Source organism: Pogona vitticeps, chromosome 6 (genome assembly GCF_051106095.1).
Source record: "Pogona vitticeps strain Pit_001003342236 chromosome 6, PviZW2.1, whole genome shotgun sequence".
NCBI lineage: Eukaryota > Metazoa > Chordata > Lepidosauria > Squamata > Agamidae > Pogona > Pogona vitticeps.
In genome coordinates this window covers 20,500,318-20,520,434 of record NC_135788.1, presented here as the reverse complement: position 1 = coordinate 20,520,434, position 20,117 = coordinate 20,500,318, and the positions used below count along the sequence as shown (strand labels likewise).

Here is a 20,117-nt window from a genome sequence, read left to right as displayed (position 1 = left end):
CTCCAGATAATATTTGCACTCTGAATTGGAACTCTCAAAATTCAAAATATATTTCAATTTATTTAGAATGGTTTTCGGGAACCCTGTTTGATGCTAACTTATACTACTATCCTAAACACACTTTTTTCGGAGTAAGCTGCATTGGAATCAGTGAGAATTACTTCAGAATAAATATCCTTAGGGCTCTAGTGCATGTTAGTCAATGCAACCTCTGCTTTAGCTTTTATATCAGAAGGATGGTGGGTCCTTGATTCCTTTCCCTTCCAGAAGTATATTACTTTCCTTTCTTCCTTGGTAACTTTGAATATAAAACAAAAGTATATGCTTTACACCTGTAGAAACAGTGCTCCCTCATATAGTAAAAGACATCTCTTTGTGGTAGGGTTGATCCTTCAGCTCTGAATCTTGCATCCCAACATGCTTTGTTTTGTTGTTGATAATTGGAAAGTAAGCATGGGCTGAAATTTGCATATCTGATTTCCAAGGCACATATTCCTGAGGAAGTTGTGTTGTGGAGGTGAAAACAGACTAAAAGAAGGGGAAACACGTTCCCCTTAACATTCAGTTTGGCCTATCAGATTCTTAAAACCAACAAACACAATGGGTATTTACTACAGATGTGCCATGCAAGTTTTTTGGTCTTCAGATCCCAGAATTCTCCCAAGTACCAGGCCCACATCTAAATCGTGCTAACCTGGAAAAAGGCAGAGCTAGAAGGTTCCGTGACCTAGAATAGGCTAAGTCTCCAGCCTGGCTATCTGTTAGAAAAGGTGCTTGCAGGGAACTCTTGTGAATCCAGACTTGTGAACTTCCAGTAAGCACAGAGGCAACATCCTTTTCTCACAGGCAGCTGGGCCAGAGTTCTGTTGGGCAGGGTTTGCCTGTGCAAAAGGATGATGTCACTGGCTGTGGCAGGTTACCACTGATTAATGACTTCCTTCTGCAATTCTTGGATGCACACAACGTTGGCATAAAGTAGAGGCCATATTTACTCCGAAATCACAAAAGGAAGCCTTTAATCAATAGTAATCAGCCAGTGGAATCAGTCCTGTTGTCCCAGCAGAGCTAGACAACAGAATTTCAGCCATTGCCCACTATTTCAGCCAAGCTCTGATGATTCCAAATCGAGGATTGGAACGTTGCTGGGAAAACCTGAAAACAAAAGCAACAGCTAAGGGCTGGGTTACATACAGGAGTGAATAGATCTCCAGTACTATACCTTACATTATTGATTTTCTTTTCTGGTGTTATTCTTGCAGAGAGTGAATCTATCCTTCGATTTCCCATTTTATGGCCATTTCCTACGTGAAATTACTGTGGCAACTGGGGGTAAGTGGCTTTCTACCCATTCAGTCTGAATAATCTGATATGGGCTTCAGATGTTTAACATTGTATATTTGTATACACACTTCAGATTTTAAGAGATAATGTGGAGGATGGTGGCGCTTACATTAACACCTAAAAGGCCTGATGTCCAGTTCATTTAGATTCCTGGGCAAGTGAAACTGTAGAATTAGGGATAACATTGATGAACAGTTTGAAAGAGTGTCGTCTTGGTTCCTTTCCTTGCCCACATTGTTAAATGCATGACCAGAAGGAGGGGATTTTGCTAGCTATCATATATTTATTTAGAATATTGTAGGCCTCTTCACTCATCATCTCATACAAACAGGATTTCATTAAGCAGTCACCTGGTTGATTGGCCAATAGTTGGTTGTGGCTGGCAAATGAATGGATATTTAATCCAGTACTGAAACTGTGTTTATGGGGCCAATCTAGAAATGACACGAAACCTACCATTTGCTGTTGCATCTTTGAAAGGAAAATTTTGAAAGCCGGTGTGGGGAAGCAGTTCACTTAGGGGACACGGTGCACGGGAAATGCATTGTCAACACTTTTCACCCCACCACAACTCCAGTGAAAACACCCCACTCTGGTATGATGATTGTTATATTCCTCTGCAAGGAAAGAGTATAACCCCATCTTCCCCTTGCGTTATAGCTTCCTGTCTACATCTGCTTATTAGAGCCTCGTGGTGCAGTGGTTGAACTGCTGTACTACAGCCAAAACTGTGCTCACGACCTGGGGTTCAATCCCAGGTAGCGGCTCAAGGTTGACTCAGCCTTCTATCCTTCCGAGGTCGGTAAAATGAGTACCCAGCTTGCTGGGGAGGCAATGTGTAGCCTGCATAATTAACTTGTAAACCACCCAGAGAGTGCTTGAAGTGCTATGGCGCGGTATATAAGCAGCACGCTTTGTTTTGCTTTGCTTTATTACCAGTTTAGAAAAAAGAATGCACCAGCATCATATCTAGTTTGGCTCAGGAAGGAATGTGTTTTGTGCAGGCAGCCATAACTGCTTCTTTATGGCCTTCACTGTAAATGCTCCCATCATATGATTAAAATGAAACTGGCATGAACAGCTTCCTACAGCTAATGCATGCCAGGCTGCAAGCGAAAACAAGTGTGATGCCCATTGCATGTTGCCTCTTTTTAAAACACATTAATTAACTAACTGCAAGAGAAATGAAGACCATCTCTTCAGAGTCAGCTCAGAGAATGCGTTGATGCATATATTACAAAGCCATTAAATACGCTGCACTGCACTTCTCTTGTGTGACTGTATACATGAAGAGAGAGGTTGGAATAGACAATTCAACGCAAAGTCCCCACTCCCTCCTCTGTATTTGATAAATGAAGCACAGGTGAGCAAAGAGCTGCTTTTGGAAGAGGCAGGGAGTGGCTAACCAGTAGACAGCCAAGGAAATACCGCTAGCAGCATGATTTTAACATATTGGATGCTTAGCTGCTGGGAGGGTCTAAGTTACTATGAGAAAACGGCAGGCATAGATCTTAAGAATCTAAAGAGATAATGATACCGTGTTTCCCCAAAAAGAAGACAGGATCTTATATTAATTTTTGCTCCAAAAAAACAACAACATTAAGGCTTATTTTAAGGGGATGTTTTAATTTTTTTTCATATACAACACTCAACATTTATTCAAATACAGTCATGTCATCTTCTTCTGGTTGCTGCACAATAGTGGAGGGTGGGGTTTCATTTAACTGGGGCTTATGTTTGGGATAGGGCTTATATTCCGAGCAACCTGAAAAACCGTACTAGGGCTTATAATCAGGTTAGGTCTTATTTTCACAGAAACAGAGCAATAGCTACTGTTAGATATAGCCATGAACAAGTAATCTCTTCCTCCTGAATTTTCCAAGACTTGGAAGGCTATGGGATAGATGAGACTTGTGTACCAAGATAAAGAAGCATCCTGTGGAATTTGTTTGGTTTTAATGTCCCTGGGAAATGTAATCTACACACACACACACACACTGGACGTGCTGATTTTTTCTCTGTTCTTCTTGATTTGTAGGAGCCACAGTTCGTATATCAGAGAAATCAAGGAGGTAGCCCTACTAATGCTGTTGCAGTAAAATAAGAAAAAAGTCTTGTAGTACTTTAAAGACTAACTTGTTTTATGTGGCCTAAGCTTTTATGGAGTCCAGCCCAGTTCATGCATCTGAATAAGTGAGCTGGAGTACATAAAAGCTGATGGCCTAATGAAATCATTTAATCTCTAAGCTGCCACAAGACCTTTTCTCATATTGGGATATGCTATTATATCAAAATATTACCACATTATGGGTTTCCCATAAGTCGGAGTGGCTTTCTGTTTTGGGGGGAATTTTTTTTTCCTGGCAGAAAGCATGTCTTGCCTGATTCCACTGCAAAGGGAAATGGTGGTTTGGGTGAACCAAGCGGTGCTGGAGTGAATTAATGGGATGAGGAGTGGGATTGAAGTCATTTGGCCAGTGATTAACTAAGGTGTGAATCTTGACAATCTCTTGTATTTGAGGATCTCATTTTAAGATTGTGACATGAGGTTTGCTTCTTCTTCATGAAGTAACTTTAATCAGTTAAAGTGGGTAGGTAATCTGTGATTAGGCCCTACAGCTTGGAGTGGAAAGCACAATATCCTGCCAAATTAGAGAGGAGCTGGGGGGGGGGTTTCTCCCCTGTTGGGACTACATTTTTTTTACAGTTTTCTTTCTAAATGTGTGCAGTTTTGAAGGTTATGTTTTTTAAAAAAACAAGTAGCTGCAACTGTAGCTCAGAGCAGCCCACTCTGCAATATTAAGCTATTGTTATAGTTACCACTTTAAAAAATAACTCTTTTAGAATGTTTGCCTTTTCCAAAAATAATTAAACAAGGCATTTGCATTACTTGTGGAACAAAACACTCTATTCTGCTGTCCACCACTATCATCACCCAAAATGGACAGAACATAAAGCACCCACACAAGGCACAACACTATCCAGCACTTGAACTCTGTGATATTCCTCTTCCATTCTTTAGTCAAGCTACATTCTTGTAACAGTAACACTTAAAAAGTTAGGATAATATCACTAAAGGAGTATTGTCATTCTTCATTCAATTGCAAGTGCAGTATCATTAAAATTGTGATATAATGTCATTTTGTATCCTTATTGGACAAATAAATTAATTACAAATAACTAGCTATTTGTAATTAGTTACTTCCCAGTTCTGTAGATGTGTTATAATTTTGGACCCTCAGTTAATGAGAAAGAAAGAAAATCAAATTGGATGATTTGGACATTTAGTGTTTCCTTACCCTCAGCTCATGTTTTACCAAGGTCATTTCCTTCATGGCTGTAAAGTAAATCAGTTTCTCCTGCCATTATTAGTATAATTAATCAAATCATGTTCTTCTAGAGGTGGTTATCTGTCATCTGGGATTCCTCTGTATGCTAATTCTGGTACCTGGAAAATCACTGGAGACCTTCAAGCTCTCTGATAATAGAAAAGCTTCCTGACATATTGTTTCAGAGATTTCCATTTAGGAGAGAGAGCAATAGAACTGGCAAAGGATAGTTTGAGAGGAGGCAGCTGACAGTGTGAAGAAGAAAAGAAAAATTACCACAGGGGAACACACAAACATATAATGGTGTCTGTGTGCCTCCTGACAATAATGGATTAGGCTGCACTGAATTGTAAAACCAATCTTGCCTCAAGAGTGGAGATGGTATTTTTCAAAGGTAAGATGTTAGGAACGGCAGAGAGTTGTTTTGGATTTTGAGGTGCAATCAACATAGTGAGGAAAATATTCTGTCATCCTCCGTGATACACACCTGTGGAAACTGGGTTTCTTTGAGCTGTAGCTATCTGGACAACAATTTGCAGGAGTCAGCGGGAGCGAAGAGCTTTGTATACACTGAGCTCCAAAAGTGGAAGGTGCCTTAATAGGCTTACAAATGTGAATTGGCAGTTTCTACCCCCTCTCTCCTCCCCCCCCTTGTTCTCCTAAGGACCCTGGTGAACACTTCATTCTAGCACTGAATTAGAACCTTTTTCTTTTTTGAAGAAATGTTTTTGGAAATGCGAGTTACTTGCTTGAAGAAAACGGACACTTCCAAAAGTAGAGATGGTCATGAACCGCTGTTTGGCATGGCATCCGCACCAGTGTCCCATGGGTGCCCCATGCTCGCCCATCCACTGGCTGCAGCACTCTTCCTTCCTCTGCCTCCTCTGTGGGAGGCAGGGCAGAGAAGCCCGTGATGCTGCTAGTGAGTGGACAATTGCACAACCAATTTAGGGGAGGGAAGCACACTGCATCCGGTGAGTATAAAGAGCCTGTAGTTTATTCTTTTATGACTATCACTTAATTTGCCAGTCCTAACTTGATTATTCATATAAGTTGTAGTTAATCATCAATTAGTCAGTTCAATCTATCATAAACCTTTCATCCAGAAATAAATGTTTTAGAAGGTACACAAATGAGTTTGCAAGATGTTATTCTATCCTAAGTTAATATAGGGTAATAAAATGTCCAAAATTCAAAGCAGTGGTTTGGAGCCAATGCATTTTCTTACTTCTACTTCTTACAGTTTATTTTCTTTGGAAAACATCATGGGACTTTTTTTTGGTTCAAATCTGGATCTTGAAATTGACTTGGACAAAAAGCACCCCAGTGACAGAACTCAGTTGAGTGTGGAGGTATTTTTGTTTTAATCCTTGACAGCTTTTGGTGTTCAGAAAGAAACTTCTGTAAAGGCATTTAAGTATAAGAGCATCTCTGGACCTATTCGTCATGGAAAAATTAAATTCTGGTACTTTACGTTGGCTGGGTCAAAAAAGTATCCCAGTGGCAGAGGTTATCCAGGGGTGTTGGATATTCTTTGTTCCAAATGCTTTTCAATGCAAAGGAGGGACAGAAAGTTATAAACAGTAGAAGGCTGAAAGCTGGGGATACTGTCTACCGTTGCACAGGTCCAAGGACCACACTGTACCTTTACCCCTGTGTCAGTTATGGATTGAAAAGTAGATTGAAGGGATTGGTGGCTGTCTAATTTTAACCCTAAAGGAGAGACAGGTGGTAAATTAAAATATGGATGAGGGGGCAACAGTTTGCAAGAACAAGGCCTCCTCCATTTCTAGATGATATATATGCGTAACAGCAGGCTCCCCATGGAAGAGACATTTCCCACTATATTAAAATTGATGCCCAATTAATTGCACAGAACATTTTACCTAATGTTTTAATCAATTAATCCATTTAGTCAATGCGGTATTTCAGTCTCCAGTTTTGGCTTATATCATGCAGATCATGTGTTTTGAATGCCCTTCATGACCTATTCTCCTGCCCGTCTGTTTCAGAAAGGAAAGAAGTATTATAATACTCATAAAATGTGGCTGGCATTTTCTTCTCCTGTCATGTCTTCTAAGAACATCTTCGAAACAAGGAGAAGCATATAACAGGTTGGACAATATCAGCAAATATTTGCGAACCTGAAATTACCCATGAAGATGAATGGCTGTTTGTGCTTACTTTAGTTTTCATTCTTAGCCATTTTTAAGACAGTTTAGATCAGAGATGGGCATGAACCAGAACTTTTTTTTAAAAAAGGGCTGCCTCTTAAAAATGATGGTTGTGGCAGCAGGGGCAATGAAAGGTAGGGAGGTGATAGAGGCAGTGGGAAGGAGGCAGTGGGAAAGGGCAGGGCAGGCTGTAGGGGGGAGAAACAAACCAAGAAGTTTGGGAAAACACTAAAAAAGTTTGGGTTAGTTCAGGTTCTTAGGTTTGGACAAACCTAAACCAACCCGAATCAGCAAATCAACAATTTTCCATGAATTTCCTGGTTCATTTTTTGGCTCATGCCCATCTTTAGTTTAGATATTAAAGGTCACTTGCACTTAAGTGGGCTAAGAAAGTCCATGGAAGCTTACATTAAAATGTAGTTGTCTTTAAGATGCCACAACACTTTTAAAAAAATTAAAAAACTAATTGTCCCCTTTTTTGTCTGATATGCTTGCACAGACTAACATGGCTACCTCTTCTAAAATGGCATGCAACACTGGCTCTGCTCACTTGCTACCTAATTTAGACATGGAATAAAGGATACTTTTTCAGCAAAAGTAGACTCGTAGGTGACATTTCTTTTGCAGATCACATTTACTGCAAACTCTCTCCTCAAAAGATTTATTTTGCACAGAAATGTAGTTATGGAGTTAAATGGCTGAAAGCACTGGTCTTCTGACAGAAAAATTCCTAGTGACTTTAAGAGACAATGCGTCATACACCCTTACTGTTAATATAGGAAAATGATTTTGCTAAACAGCTCTACTAATCCCCAGCTTCGAGGACAGAGTTTCTCATTTAAAAAAATATTTCTTGCTTTTGAGATTACTAGCATAAACTCCCAAGTTCTCTGTTCTCAGTTCTAGATGAACCAATTCTAAAATCGTTACTGCTGTTGTTATCAAAACTTTTCACATACATTATGTCTTATATCCTGATATTATCCTGATATAGCTGATTAGAAGTGTTAACTCTATTGAAACAGAGGATGTCAGACTTAGTAGCTTGCTTAAGATCACATAGGGAGGTTGTCGCTAAACTTCTGTTCAAACTATCAGCTTCCCATAATCACAGCAGATGTTTCCACAGTAGTGCTACAGAATCCTCTCTTGAGAGATAGCTATATTTATGACTGACTGTGAGCTATATCTTACAGATCAAAACAGAGTAAACAACTCTGAGGGGCTGCACAATCTCACCTCTTTATATAGGAGAGTCTCCCCCTCCTTTTCCCCACAGAAAATATTAATGTTTTTTAAGGTCTAAAAAGCCCCTATGAGCCCTTTAGCAGACATTGGAAAGAGTTTTGTCAGCTTCTCTGATCCATCTGAAATGTTTTAGGCCTGGAAGAGGCTCTCCCCCCCCCCAAATCAGAGTGATCAAAAGCTTTGGGGTACTTAGGGGGTGGTGAGGGAATCACATTTGGGCCCTTGATGTGCCACACTTCGCCCACCTCTGCTTTAACATCAAAAGATTTAAGAAAATGCAAAATGCAGTTTTATTTCCATTCAGTTCAAAGAAATATATTTAAATACATCAGATAGTAGCATTTCATGTATACTGAGACGTACTCCCTCAGTCTCCTTCTTCACCAGGCCAAATGTTCCTAGTTTGTCCACTCTTTCCTCATATTACCTGTTTTCTATAGCATTCTCCATCTCTGTTGCCTTCCTCTAAACCTGTTCAAGTTGTCTGTTTGCTTCGTAAAATACAGTGTCCAGAACTAAACACATGCATGTGCTCAAGGCCAGTTCAGATTCATTTATTACAACTGCAGATCAGCTATTTAAAAGCAATATAACAGAAACCAAACAGGCAACTATACTCTCAGTAAACTCAAGCAAAAGAATATTGCATGCAGGGAGAGATTTAAAGCCTCAGTGCCACAATACAGTGCAACTGTGGCATGCTCCTTTATAACTGGTAGAGTGATTTACCAGTTGATTTCTTGTGCATGCAATTGAACAGAATTTTGCCAACTTGCAAAAATTTGTTTGAAGAATCAGAAGGAAGGAGGTAGAGACAATACTTAATCAAACCTGTCTGGAGATTTCTTTTTATTTTGAGAGAAATAGATGTATTCCTGGTATCTTTATAAAATAGACAATAGCTGAAATCCAGTAGTAACTCACAAATATAAATGTCTCATTGAATGGATGGGGACTTGGGGAGTCAACTCCTCCAGAAGTTCCACTGAGTCAAATTCCACCGAGACTAGTTGTGACTTACAACTGGATTTCAGTCATTATAATAAAACCTGATAAATCATCTCAGCCATTCCAGATTGGCAAGGACAAAGGCATTGCAAATAAGGCGTACAAGAATTTTCCTTCCAGTAACTTGGACAATAGTGCATTAAAACTGACCAAAGTAAAGGCTTTATGATAATTACTAGATTATGAAGACCGTCTTCTGAGAGAAAGATTTTACTATTGTTCCAAGCCACCAAATAATGCTGGACTTGAGCTCTTTCCACTTGGAGGACAACATACTGAATTGATTATTTAATCATCCCCTTAGTTTCAAGAAGCCCATGAAGCAACAGATCTGAAAGTTTGGGTTGAGACTGTAAGTAAAAAGTTCCTCCTTACTAGCTGTAAAAGGATGGATGTAAAAGGAGTCAACTTGAAACAGTAGTCAAAATCCATGTTGTTTTTTTTTGAGCAAATGCATAAACTGGCTCCAAACCTAGGAGGAAACAGAAATAACTGAGCAGAGAAGTGCAAGCTATGTAGTTGTTGTTTGGAGAATCTTCTTATACCTGCATAAAATTCTCCATGGAAAGGTTCTTAATCTTTTGGAGCCTTAAGTAGCTCAACGTGAATGTGTTCGGTTTGAATGGGTAGACTTTGGAACACTATCTCTTGGCCTGGATTCATCTCCAAAATATACTAGTAATGCCCCTGTTCTGTCCTTTATGGTGTTTCCATAGTAACTCAGCTGAAAATTAGCAGATGAAACACAGTGTGATCTAAACAGTGTCTTTCCTGCCAGGTAAAGATTAAAGCTGAATTTTAAAAAAAAAACACCACAGTTATCAACGTCTGCCAGGTACTTTGTGTAATGTAACAGGCCACTGAACCTACTTCATAGATAACTCAAACTGAAACCTCCAGGAAGTCCCCCACAGCTGTTCCTGCCCTGGTTTTGTCAACTGCATGATTTAACCACAATTTCTATGCCCAGTGGAAGTGAGCTGATGATAACAAATGTACAGTCTGTGCTCAGAATATGAAAATTTCATGTCAAGGTAGCCTAAATTCTGTTGGAAGAAAGCCTGAATTCTGCAGCTTATCTAAGGCTGCAGTCTGGTATGCCCAGTTACCTGAGAGTCAGAGCATGCCCCAAGCATTTTGCTGCCTAAGATGAAGGAGATGCTTTCTTCCCTATTCCACATACAGAAACCAGCTGGAAACCTGGATCCGCTGCTTATTTTATCACTGCCGCTGGGAGAGAGTCTTGAAGACTGAAGGTCTAGCTAGCTGTGCTTCCCACAAATGACTCAGGGAAGTTGATCAGCAGAACATGAATGTAACACTTTTGTACTGGTGTACTTTTATATTTCCTTCCACTTACCATGTCTAGTTGGGACTAATTGATGAGATTTTGGGACATGTCTCAGTCATGCACTCAAGCTACATCATAGCACTTCATCAATTAGCTGAAACTGTCCACAGCAAATTATGTAGGCTTTACAGAAACACCAGTAGTATTCCAGCTATTTCAATGTTAAGGAAATTTAACTTGCAGTATTTTTTATTGTATTTTTATTTAAACCTTGCTAAGTCCCCATTTGGGAAGAAAATTGGAATATTAAATGAATAAATAAATAAATACCATCTCCCACTGCTGTTCTCCAACAGCTGATACTCAGAAGCATGCTGCCTGTAATCCTGGATGAAGCCATCATTCCTACTCCTTGACTTTTTCTTGTTTCCTTTTAAAGCTGTCTAATGAATAACTTGTGTAATCAATTCCATCATTTAACCTTATGCCATCTGCAGAAATACATATTTTTTCTTTTTGTCCCAAATTTCACACCTTTAGATTCCATCGGATTCATGTTGGGCAAGGAAAGCTTTCTTCTTATGGATATTTGCACCCTTCACTGTTTGTTTGTTTGTTTGTTTGTTTGTTTGTTTGTTTGTTTGTTTGTTTGTTTGTTTGTTTGTTTGTTTGTTTGTTTGTTTAGTTACTCCCATGATGTATTCCAATGACATGTGATATAGTCCTCTTGCTAGAGCAAGCCAGATTCGTATCTGGTCAATGCCTGGATTGCAAAGAAATTGGGAAAGCCATGCACACACGTTCAGTTCTGTAGCGTTGTCATCATACTAGCTGTAGACATAACAACAAGAATAATAAACGTGGTAGTGATAAATCTTGTTCATAATCTACCTTGTCTTTCATCAGGATCCACCAATGTTGCCATTCCAAATGGCCCCTTCAAACAATAGGCCTATTTTGTCATTTAAATTCTAGCAGTTTGTCTGTAGGTTTATCATCTGATCAGAGAACCTTCAAAAGCAAAGAGACCTAAGATCTCATTAGGTATTTAATATTCATAGATACAAAGCACATTGACGGCACTTTTAAAACTACATGGGCTGGCTGCATTCCCCCAAGTGCCAAAATAGATGCTGGCTACACACTGCATCCAACATGACAACCTGAAAAAAATTTCAAAGCCAACAATCTGTTTATTGCAAATATATGCTTCAAGCAACTGAACAGATGACTGTACACATGGACATCACCAGATGATCCATATAGAAATGAAATAGACTATGTAATTGGAAGCAGGAGATGGAGAAACTGTATTAATTGTTGTAAGCCTCCCAGAGACCTTTGGGTAGAGTGGGCAGCATATAAGATAAATAAATAATAAATATCAATCAATCTTTATTTGCGGTCTCCGACCCATTAAAAATAATAAATATTATCTGTGACAAAGAAGACCAGGAGTGGATACCGGTACTCATAATGAACTGTTAATAATTAACATTAGGGTTAAGCTGAAAAATATCACTAAAAGGATCATAGTGCCAAGATATTATTTAAACAACATTCCTGAGAAATTTACTGGCAGAAAGCAACAATGAAATGACTTGTAATGAAAGTGAAAGAAGTAAGTACCAAAGCAGTATTGCAGTTGAATATTAAGAAAAACATATTCATTTGAAAACACAATGGCTGAAATCTTGTTGCTCAGCCACATGTGTGTAATAAAAAGCTATGGAAGCAGTAGAAAAATTCATGAGAGGATGGAAGTAATATCCAGGAAGCACTTCCACAGAAATGTCAGGCAACAATCCCATAATGTGGTATCAGCTGTGGAAAGTGAACTGTGCAGGTGATTGCACAACTACAACATGAACCACACAATCAATCAAGCAATGCTGGCTGCCTGGGCATAAGGCCTGCCATACTTCTGCAAGCCTAACTTTATGGGAAAAATTAGGACAAGGCTGCATGTCCTTAAAACAATACAAATGCAGGAACAGAGGATACCTTTATTGGACTGTTTATCAGACTATTAATGGTCCAATAAAAGTATCACCTGCTCCTCGCTTTATGTTACATCAACTTGAGCAGGATTTCAGGCAATAATTTATAACATTAAAACACAGTTATTAAAAGAGCAACTACAGTAAAATCAGTTTCAGAAGCACATTGGAGTTGGCTGAGAGCATTTGATATTAAAAGCTCCTTCATATTTAAGATGACCATGTATATTCCTTGACTTGCTTCCAAAGGTGGTCAGATAGTGCTGTTAACATGGTAGGATCCTTCTGGTCATTCTTCAGAGTGAGGCTCTGGACCCCTTCTTCTGAGTCTAGCCTAATGATGCCATGGGAGTGAAAAAAAAGAGCAGATCCTAGAAATGTTCCGACAGTCGGGGGACAACTTCTAGAATCCCCTGTGACTATCTGGTTTATTCTGGGAGTTGTAAAAAAAAGAAAAGAAATGTGACCTTTCTAAACTTTGATCCAGAGATCTCAAAACAGTTGTCTAAATAAATGCACATATTTAAGCATCAAAAAGATAGGGTTCCCACCCCTCTTTTTTTTTTCTTTTTTTTTGCACTCCAAATCTGGACTACTGAAACTAACTGTGAATTTCAAAAGCACATAGCATTTTTTGCTTGGGGATATTTACTGAATCAAAATAAAACAAAACCTCCTCATTTAAAAAGGATAATGCTGGGAAGTTTCAGGTTTATTAATTTGTTGTTATTTTTTTCCAGAGAGGTTCCACAACCAGGGTCTTGTTTATAGAGATAGAAGTGCTGCTTGCATAGGAGCTGCAGAGGTTGCTGAACATTAAATTAAAATAACAGAGACGGTAATATCAGGATGGTGCACATATTCTCTAATTAACATGAATGGCATGGCTGAGAAAATAACAAGTCACTCCGTGTGAGGTTGTTTTAAACAAACTAAAACCACAGGAGAAGCTTAATTAAAATGGGAAGCTCCTGTAAAATTCTGGTGAAGACCAGTGGAAAACTAATTTTAAAAAAGAATAAAAAAAGAGAGAAGAAAGGCAAAGAGAAAACATGTTTAGAAATGAATATATTTAATATATTTCTTTGCTGCCTTGAGCACTTTTTTGATATGAAAGTGTGTTATGTATATATGTGTGTATCTACAAACAAATAAGCCTAAATGCAACTACTAACTTGAACTAGATTAGACCCATTGAATTCATTAGATTTACATAATTATTAATTAATAGTTCAGTTGTTGGTTTTAGAGGATCTACCATACCCATTCAAATTATTTAAGAAATTTCAAATACTATACCTGTGTCCTTTCTAGTTTAATAGCAGAAGGGATGTGAAGGCAAGAGAGAAATCCCTTTAAGAAGTTTTTCAGTGAATGTGGGAGAGCACCTGGAGGTGGAGTGCCGTTTCCTCCGTAGCTCCACCCCCAGTCTATGTATTCTCAGCAACGTGTGAAAAGAGTTCACATCTGCACAAGTATGCACAGTGGAATCCCTCTGTGCATTCAGGACTCTTGCTTTCTGCCTTTCATACAGAGGGCACTTTACGGCTCCTCCCTTAAGCATGCATATACCATGAAGCCACATCCTTTGTACAGTGGTGCCTCACTAGATGATGATAATCCGTTCCACTGAAATCACTGTTTAGAGAAATCATTGTCTAGCGAAAAGCATTTCCCCATTGGAATGCATTGAAACCTGTTTAATGCGTTCCAATGGGGAAGAATTGTCATTGTCTAGCGAAGATCGGCCATAGGAAAGCCACTTTGCGAACCGCCGATCAGCTGTTTAAATCGCTGTCTTGCAAAGCTTAGGTCCCGAAAACACCTGTTTGCGAGCGCGGAGGGAGCCGTCAAAATCATTGTCTAGCAAAAATCAGTTTGCGAAGCAGGGACCAAACATTGTCCAGAGAAATTCTCCCATAGGAATCACTGTTTTGTGAATCGCTATAGCGATCGCAAAAAGCCAATGTCTAGCGAAAAAACTGTCATGCGGGATAACTGTCTAGTGAGGCACCACTGTATGACCATTGAGCTTGCAAAGAGTATTTAAAAAGGATTAGTGTTTACTGAATCAAACCAAGGTCTCCCCAATCCAAGTCAAGCAGTTTGGCAACTACACAGCACTCTAATTTTTGGAAATAATGTGGTAGGGAGCTCTTGTGGGTGGGGACAAGGACAGATTCTTGTCTTTCTTGGTATGCTTTATTGGTACTGTATATTTCACAATTTCAACACACACATTATTATTATTTTGATGTAGGCATCAATTACAGAGCTTCCACTCCACCAGGGAGGAAAAAATCCTGCAGATACTTGAAAGCTGTAGGTGAACATAGCGAAATGCATGGTGAAAATACAGCCCTACCCTGATGCCCATTCATTCAAAAGGAAGTTGCATGGAGTTCAGTGGAGCATTACTCCATATTAAGTGTGCACAGGGGTATAACTTGAAGGTCTGAATGATGCCAAGTATACTTTGATCCTGAAGAAAGGATATTCGAACAAACTAAGAAGGTTTTGCCTTAAAATTGTACACATGGGTGTTCTAAAAATGCAACTCCTTTGGTGTAAATGGTGGGATTCTATAGGAGTGCGCAACATTTTCTGACGATCTAGCTACTACAATATATTTGCAAACAATGGATTTTATTCTCTTACTTTAGCCATGTGAATTTGAAATCATTTATCTTGAATGAGCTCTAGTTTAAATATGGTTAACATCCATAAAAGTGTTTTACCATAAGGATATTAGCATATTTGCAGACAGAAAGGCATTAGTATGAGATGTGGGTAAGCAGCATGATAAAACGAAGCACTCCTGTCACCAAATGCTGGTGTAGATACTGTGATTCCAGTTTCCTCGATGTCATTACGTTTCAAGTTGTTTTATGGTCAGGGATCTGTCAGAACCTCTCCAGCAACATCTGGTAAGAAATCTGAAGCATTAATTAAAATGTGCTGTGCTGTGAATGCCCTTTCCAAACCAATGAGCAATCCAGCATTAATTATGCTTACTTTTTAAAATATTTATTATGTCAAGTGCAGTTTAGGAAGTTACAGAATGCAAACATAAGTGTTGCAGTATGCACATTCACCTTTTCTAATAATTCAATTTTCACTTGTTAGAATCTGGACTTGAAATGGGGGGGGGGCAAGTGCCCTGCTTGATAGAGAACAGCTCTTTATTTCAAGGGCTGTCAAAAAACAGTCCTTCATTCCATATTAGCAGCAATCCCTTCCCTCCCTCCACTAATTGGTAACTCTCTTAAGTTAGTTTCCTACCCAGTTTCTACTTAATCCCCATTAAATGGATTTTTTAAAAAAACTAACTAAGTTGGTCAGAGTGGTTCCTGGGGGAAATTCCTGACCCATTGGGAGCTGCACTGCATGAAGTTTGGGCTCCGAGTTAGCAACTCATGTATTTCATAAACCTATTCAACATTCCAATGTCTCCCCCCATCCCAAAATTCAGCATAGGACTTTTTTTCTCTCTCAGTTTATTACAGAGTTGTTCTTTTTAAAAAGGAACCCTGCTGGAAAAAATGCAATAGAGTTAGTAAGGCAATTTTTGTCTAATCAGATTTTTTGCCTGCAAACTCTCCCCACCGCCAACAAAACCCTTGTATATTGCAAGTGGTAGAACCATGGAGTTGTTGTTGATAAGTCTTCAGGGAACAAAGATATAAAAACAAACGCACACACGTATAGGGTGAGGTCTGTGTGGGATTTTGCCACAGAGTGTTATACTGGAGTACTAAAATGCCTTCTGTGCCTCAGTGAAGGTTAATATGGTTGCGGAGAGAGGCTTCTCTCTAGAAACCCATTTGGAATCACAGTTTTTATTGTCCCCTTCTGTGCATGCAAGAAAGAAAACTTCAAAAACAGTTTAAAAGAACAGCACTATACTGTATGGTTTTGCTGGAAGCAAGGAGTGGAAATCTGTCTGTTAGGACAGAAAGCAGCAATTGTTCATCTAACTCACCTCCCTTCCTACCATTTCACCTGTTCAGTTCAGCCGGCTGAAGAAGCAGTAACCTTTGGTGCATAAATCATGAGTCTGGCAATGCGTTAGCCCTGAAACAAGCAATCAGGGCTGGGGTTTCGCTCAGATTCGCTTTGTGTATCGGATGGGGATAAAGGAAGCTAAGCATAATATAGTTTGCATGCAGAAGTTCATTGAAGAGCATCTTTAATGCACCAGCCATTTCAGCCTTTAACCATGTCTTAGCTAACGTACAGTACATTTGTTTACCAACCAATTTCTGAGAATCTGTTCAGAAACACAAAAGAGGGGTAGGTGAGCTCTTGCATAATAAAAGGTCTAGTTTCCCCATTACATTCTGGTGCCCTCAGATTAGCAATGAGAATTTTGGAACCCTCCATATGTCCTTTGAACCAGAACTCCTATCACATCTTACTATTCACTACTTAATGGTGATGGAAGCTGTAACCTAAAGCCTAAAGAAAGGTATTGCTGTAAGTGTAATAAGTGAATAAAGCACTTGTCCACAAACTCCATCAGCTCAAGGAAGCTTAGAAACTTTTTGAAAGAAGAAAAAAAAGATAATAGGGGCTGCAGGATCACCCTTGATGAGGCATCTATATGGGAGTTGCTGTCAGCATCCCAGGTAGGTCATTTTTTAAATCTATCTATCTATCTATCTATCTATCTATCTATCTATCTATCTATCTATCTATCTATCTATCTATCTATCTATCTATCTATCTATCTATCTATCTATCTATCTATTTATTTATTTATTTATTTATTTGATTGCTATCCTGTCCATCTAGTGCTGATACTCTGAGTGGCTAACAATAAATAAGCACATGCTAGATGGTCCTCTGAAACTGTTGACATCTTTAAGAGGGCCTCTCCTGAACATCTGAACATCCAGTCAGGACAAAGTCACTGACACTCTCTGGCACCAGTTCTGCCTGGGGAATTGGGTCCAGGGATGAAACAACTTTCCAGGAATGATTTCCCATTCACTTTGATTGGGAAAAGAGGTTTGTATGTTTATGCTTAGTTGTTCTTCCCACATGAAAAAAAAATCTGGGGCACAAGCCATTTGGAGTGCATGTAGATTGAAATATGTAAGGTACACATAGTGCTACAGGCATCCAGTCATATCAGAGTTTCAGGTGAGGTGGTAAAGCAATCTTTAATGCATTATGACTATCCTAGTTTGAAAAGACAGGATGAAATGGGTTTGCTGTGGGGAATGGAGAGAAAAGAGCAGCTAAATAAGAGTAGTAACTGTAAATAGTGAGAAGAAAATCTCTGTTGAAGAAAATCTGTTGCTGGTGAGCAGCGAGCAATTTCTTAGTATTAATAGTGAACATTAAGGAGAGACAGTATACTAGAGCAAACATTTGTCTCCTTGATTGTTCTGTGGGACAAGAACAACATCACACGTCTTCTAAACTATTCTGTTTACTTCACCATGAGTCTCATTCTTGGGGTTGTCTGCCTTGCTTGTTTATCTAGGTGCCCTTCTTGCTTTATTTCTCGAAAAAAGACATCATTCTTATGTCTGTCCCTGGTGTAGGTGGATAGCAAGTTGACAAACAAGGTAGATGTGGAAGGTTTTGCTAGTTGACTTTGCAAAATGAAAACAGAGAGTTATTGCCCAAACTTCATTGATTTTCATTTAAGTATAGTGCACAGAAGATTATGTTATGGATTCAGTAATTCCAGGAAGGAAAGTTGTGGAGTTTGCCATCACCACTACTGCCATCTGTAAAACAACAGATAGTTGGAATGCCTAGGGACAATGGATCTTTTAGCCACCGAAAAAACTTCTTCCTTTCTATATTGCTTAAAAGCAGAAACAGGAAAGATATGTTGCTTCAAAAGAGAAATTGAAAAGATTTCCATGGAAAAAGTCCAAGAGTTGGAACTCAGAAGCCTAGTCGTGCAAGGAAAAAGGATTTCAAGCGTGTCCTGATGGTGCAATCCAAGGGTAGACTGTCACCTTCACCTGTCCACCTTCATCTGTTTCAGACAATAACATTCATCCTTCATTGTTTGCTGTGATAGCTTAGGCAGATAGAAAATATAGTCTATATTATTGTATTTCTTTTATGCTGTTAGCCGCCTAGAGTGGTCCTCACACGACCAGATAGGCGGGATATAAATAAAATAAATAAATAAATAAATAAATAAAGCCAAGAAGGGCACCTGGTTACCCCACCTTTTGTCTAATCATATTTCTCCAGTAATTTTGTCTGAGCATGTGTCAGTCTTGGATGAATGTGACTGACCAGAGATGAATAGCCATTTATTCACATTATGGGACAGTCATACAAAGCCATCATCTAGTCATTGTCATTCTATTTTTTTCTGTGAGTTTCCGTCTTTCTTCGGAGTTCAAAAAGAATGTTTCTTCCAGATAAACAGAAAAACTGTACAATCCCCATAGGGGCAGATGCATTTGATGCTTTATTTCTATCTATCTAAAAGAATGGGGTTTTTGATGCATCAGGCAAACTTATCACAACTCAGCAAATTCACTGTAACTTTTGTGATAGACGCTATTTGATTACCCTGTGTTATTTCTTTTGAGTGATACTTTAATTAGCACTAAAATGCTTTGCTATTTTTTTAAGAAAGAAAGACTGTTCTCATGCTCTAGTGCTATAATGCCAGGATCAAAAATACTGTAAAGGGTATCAATTTCAAAACTGAATTTAAAAGCACTTTCAGTCTTTAAGGGGTCTAAAATATTGTATTGTTGTAAACCATTGTAACACCCTTTTCATTAAAAATTTTTTTTTCCAGGGCTAGCCATATTACTCTATTGCAGGGAAGACAACCACTGGTTGAGTTTTTAAAAATCTCCTAGTAGTCTCATTGCTTTCCACAGTTGGGCAAGAGGTTTTTTTTTTTCAAGTATTTCCACTACCTAATGCATAGCAGAACTGGTATCGAATGCCAACCTTCTGCTATCTCTGGAAATGTGCAGCCACTAGCACAATAGACCTTAGCCTGGCACAGTGCCATCATTTGATATAGGTCAAAGAGACTCCCAGTACATTAAAATCTCATTTGCTCTCAGTGGACTGAAGCCCACCCATTCAGATGCCTGGCAAAAAAATATGATCGGATTAATTTTTTAAAGCATTTTCATACTATAAGGAAGAGTGTTTTTTTAAAAAATTGAGTGATAAAATGGAGAAAAGTTACAGGAAGGCTTTGCTCATCTTCAAATGACTACTCATGTGTTGCACCTTCCTCTTTTCACATGTGGTAGCTCTGCCAGGCCACAACTCTCCAAATCTTGTGCAGGGTTTCAGTGCCATGCCATACAACTCCCAATCTTATAGAAGGGGAATTTCATTTCTGTTTGTAAGCTTACGATTAGGGAACAAAAGTTGGTAGTGCTAAGAGTCACTTGCCTGAAAATACCCTAGGTCAGTGGTTCCCAACCTTGGATAATCCAGGTGTACTTGGACTGCAATTCCCAGAAGCCTTCACCACCAGCTCTGCAACCTTGAGCAAGGCCGTCCATCTCAGCCCCTCAAATACTCTATTTAGGGATAAAATAAAAGTCTGTGCATTCATTTTTTAAATAAAACAAAATCTCCCCCTTTACACTTCTCTCTTTAATTGCATGGGTCTGAACAGCATTGGGGACGTGGCGGCGCTGTGGGTTAAACTGCAGAAGCCTCTGTGCTGCAAGATTAGAAGACCGGCAGTCATAAGATCAAATCCACACAACGG

At 39.0% G+C, this 20,117-nt stretch overlaps 1 protein-coding gene across 1 annotated transcript in view; it reads left to right on the top strand.

The window, feature by feature from the left end:
- Positions 1–20,117, top strand: part of PLXDC2 (plexin domain containing 2) — a 262,609-nt gene that overhangs the window by 167,027 nt on the left and 75,465 nt on the right. The window contains exon 4 of the mRNA XM_020801961.3: positions 1,260–1,329. Within this exon, the coding sequence (XP_020657620.2) occupies positions 1,260–1,329 (70 nt within the window). The remainder of the gene's footprint in view (positions 1–1,259; positions 1,330–20,117) is intronic.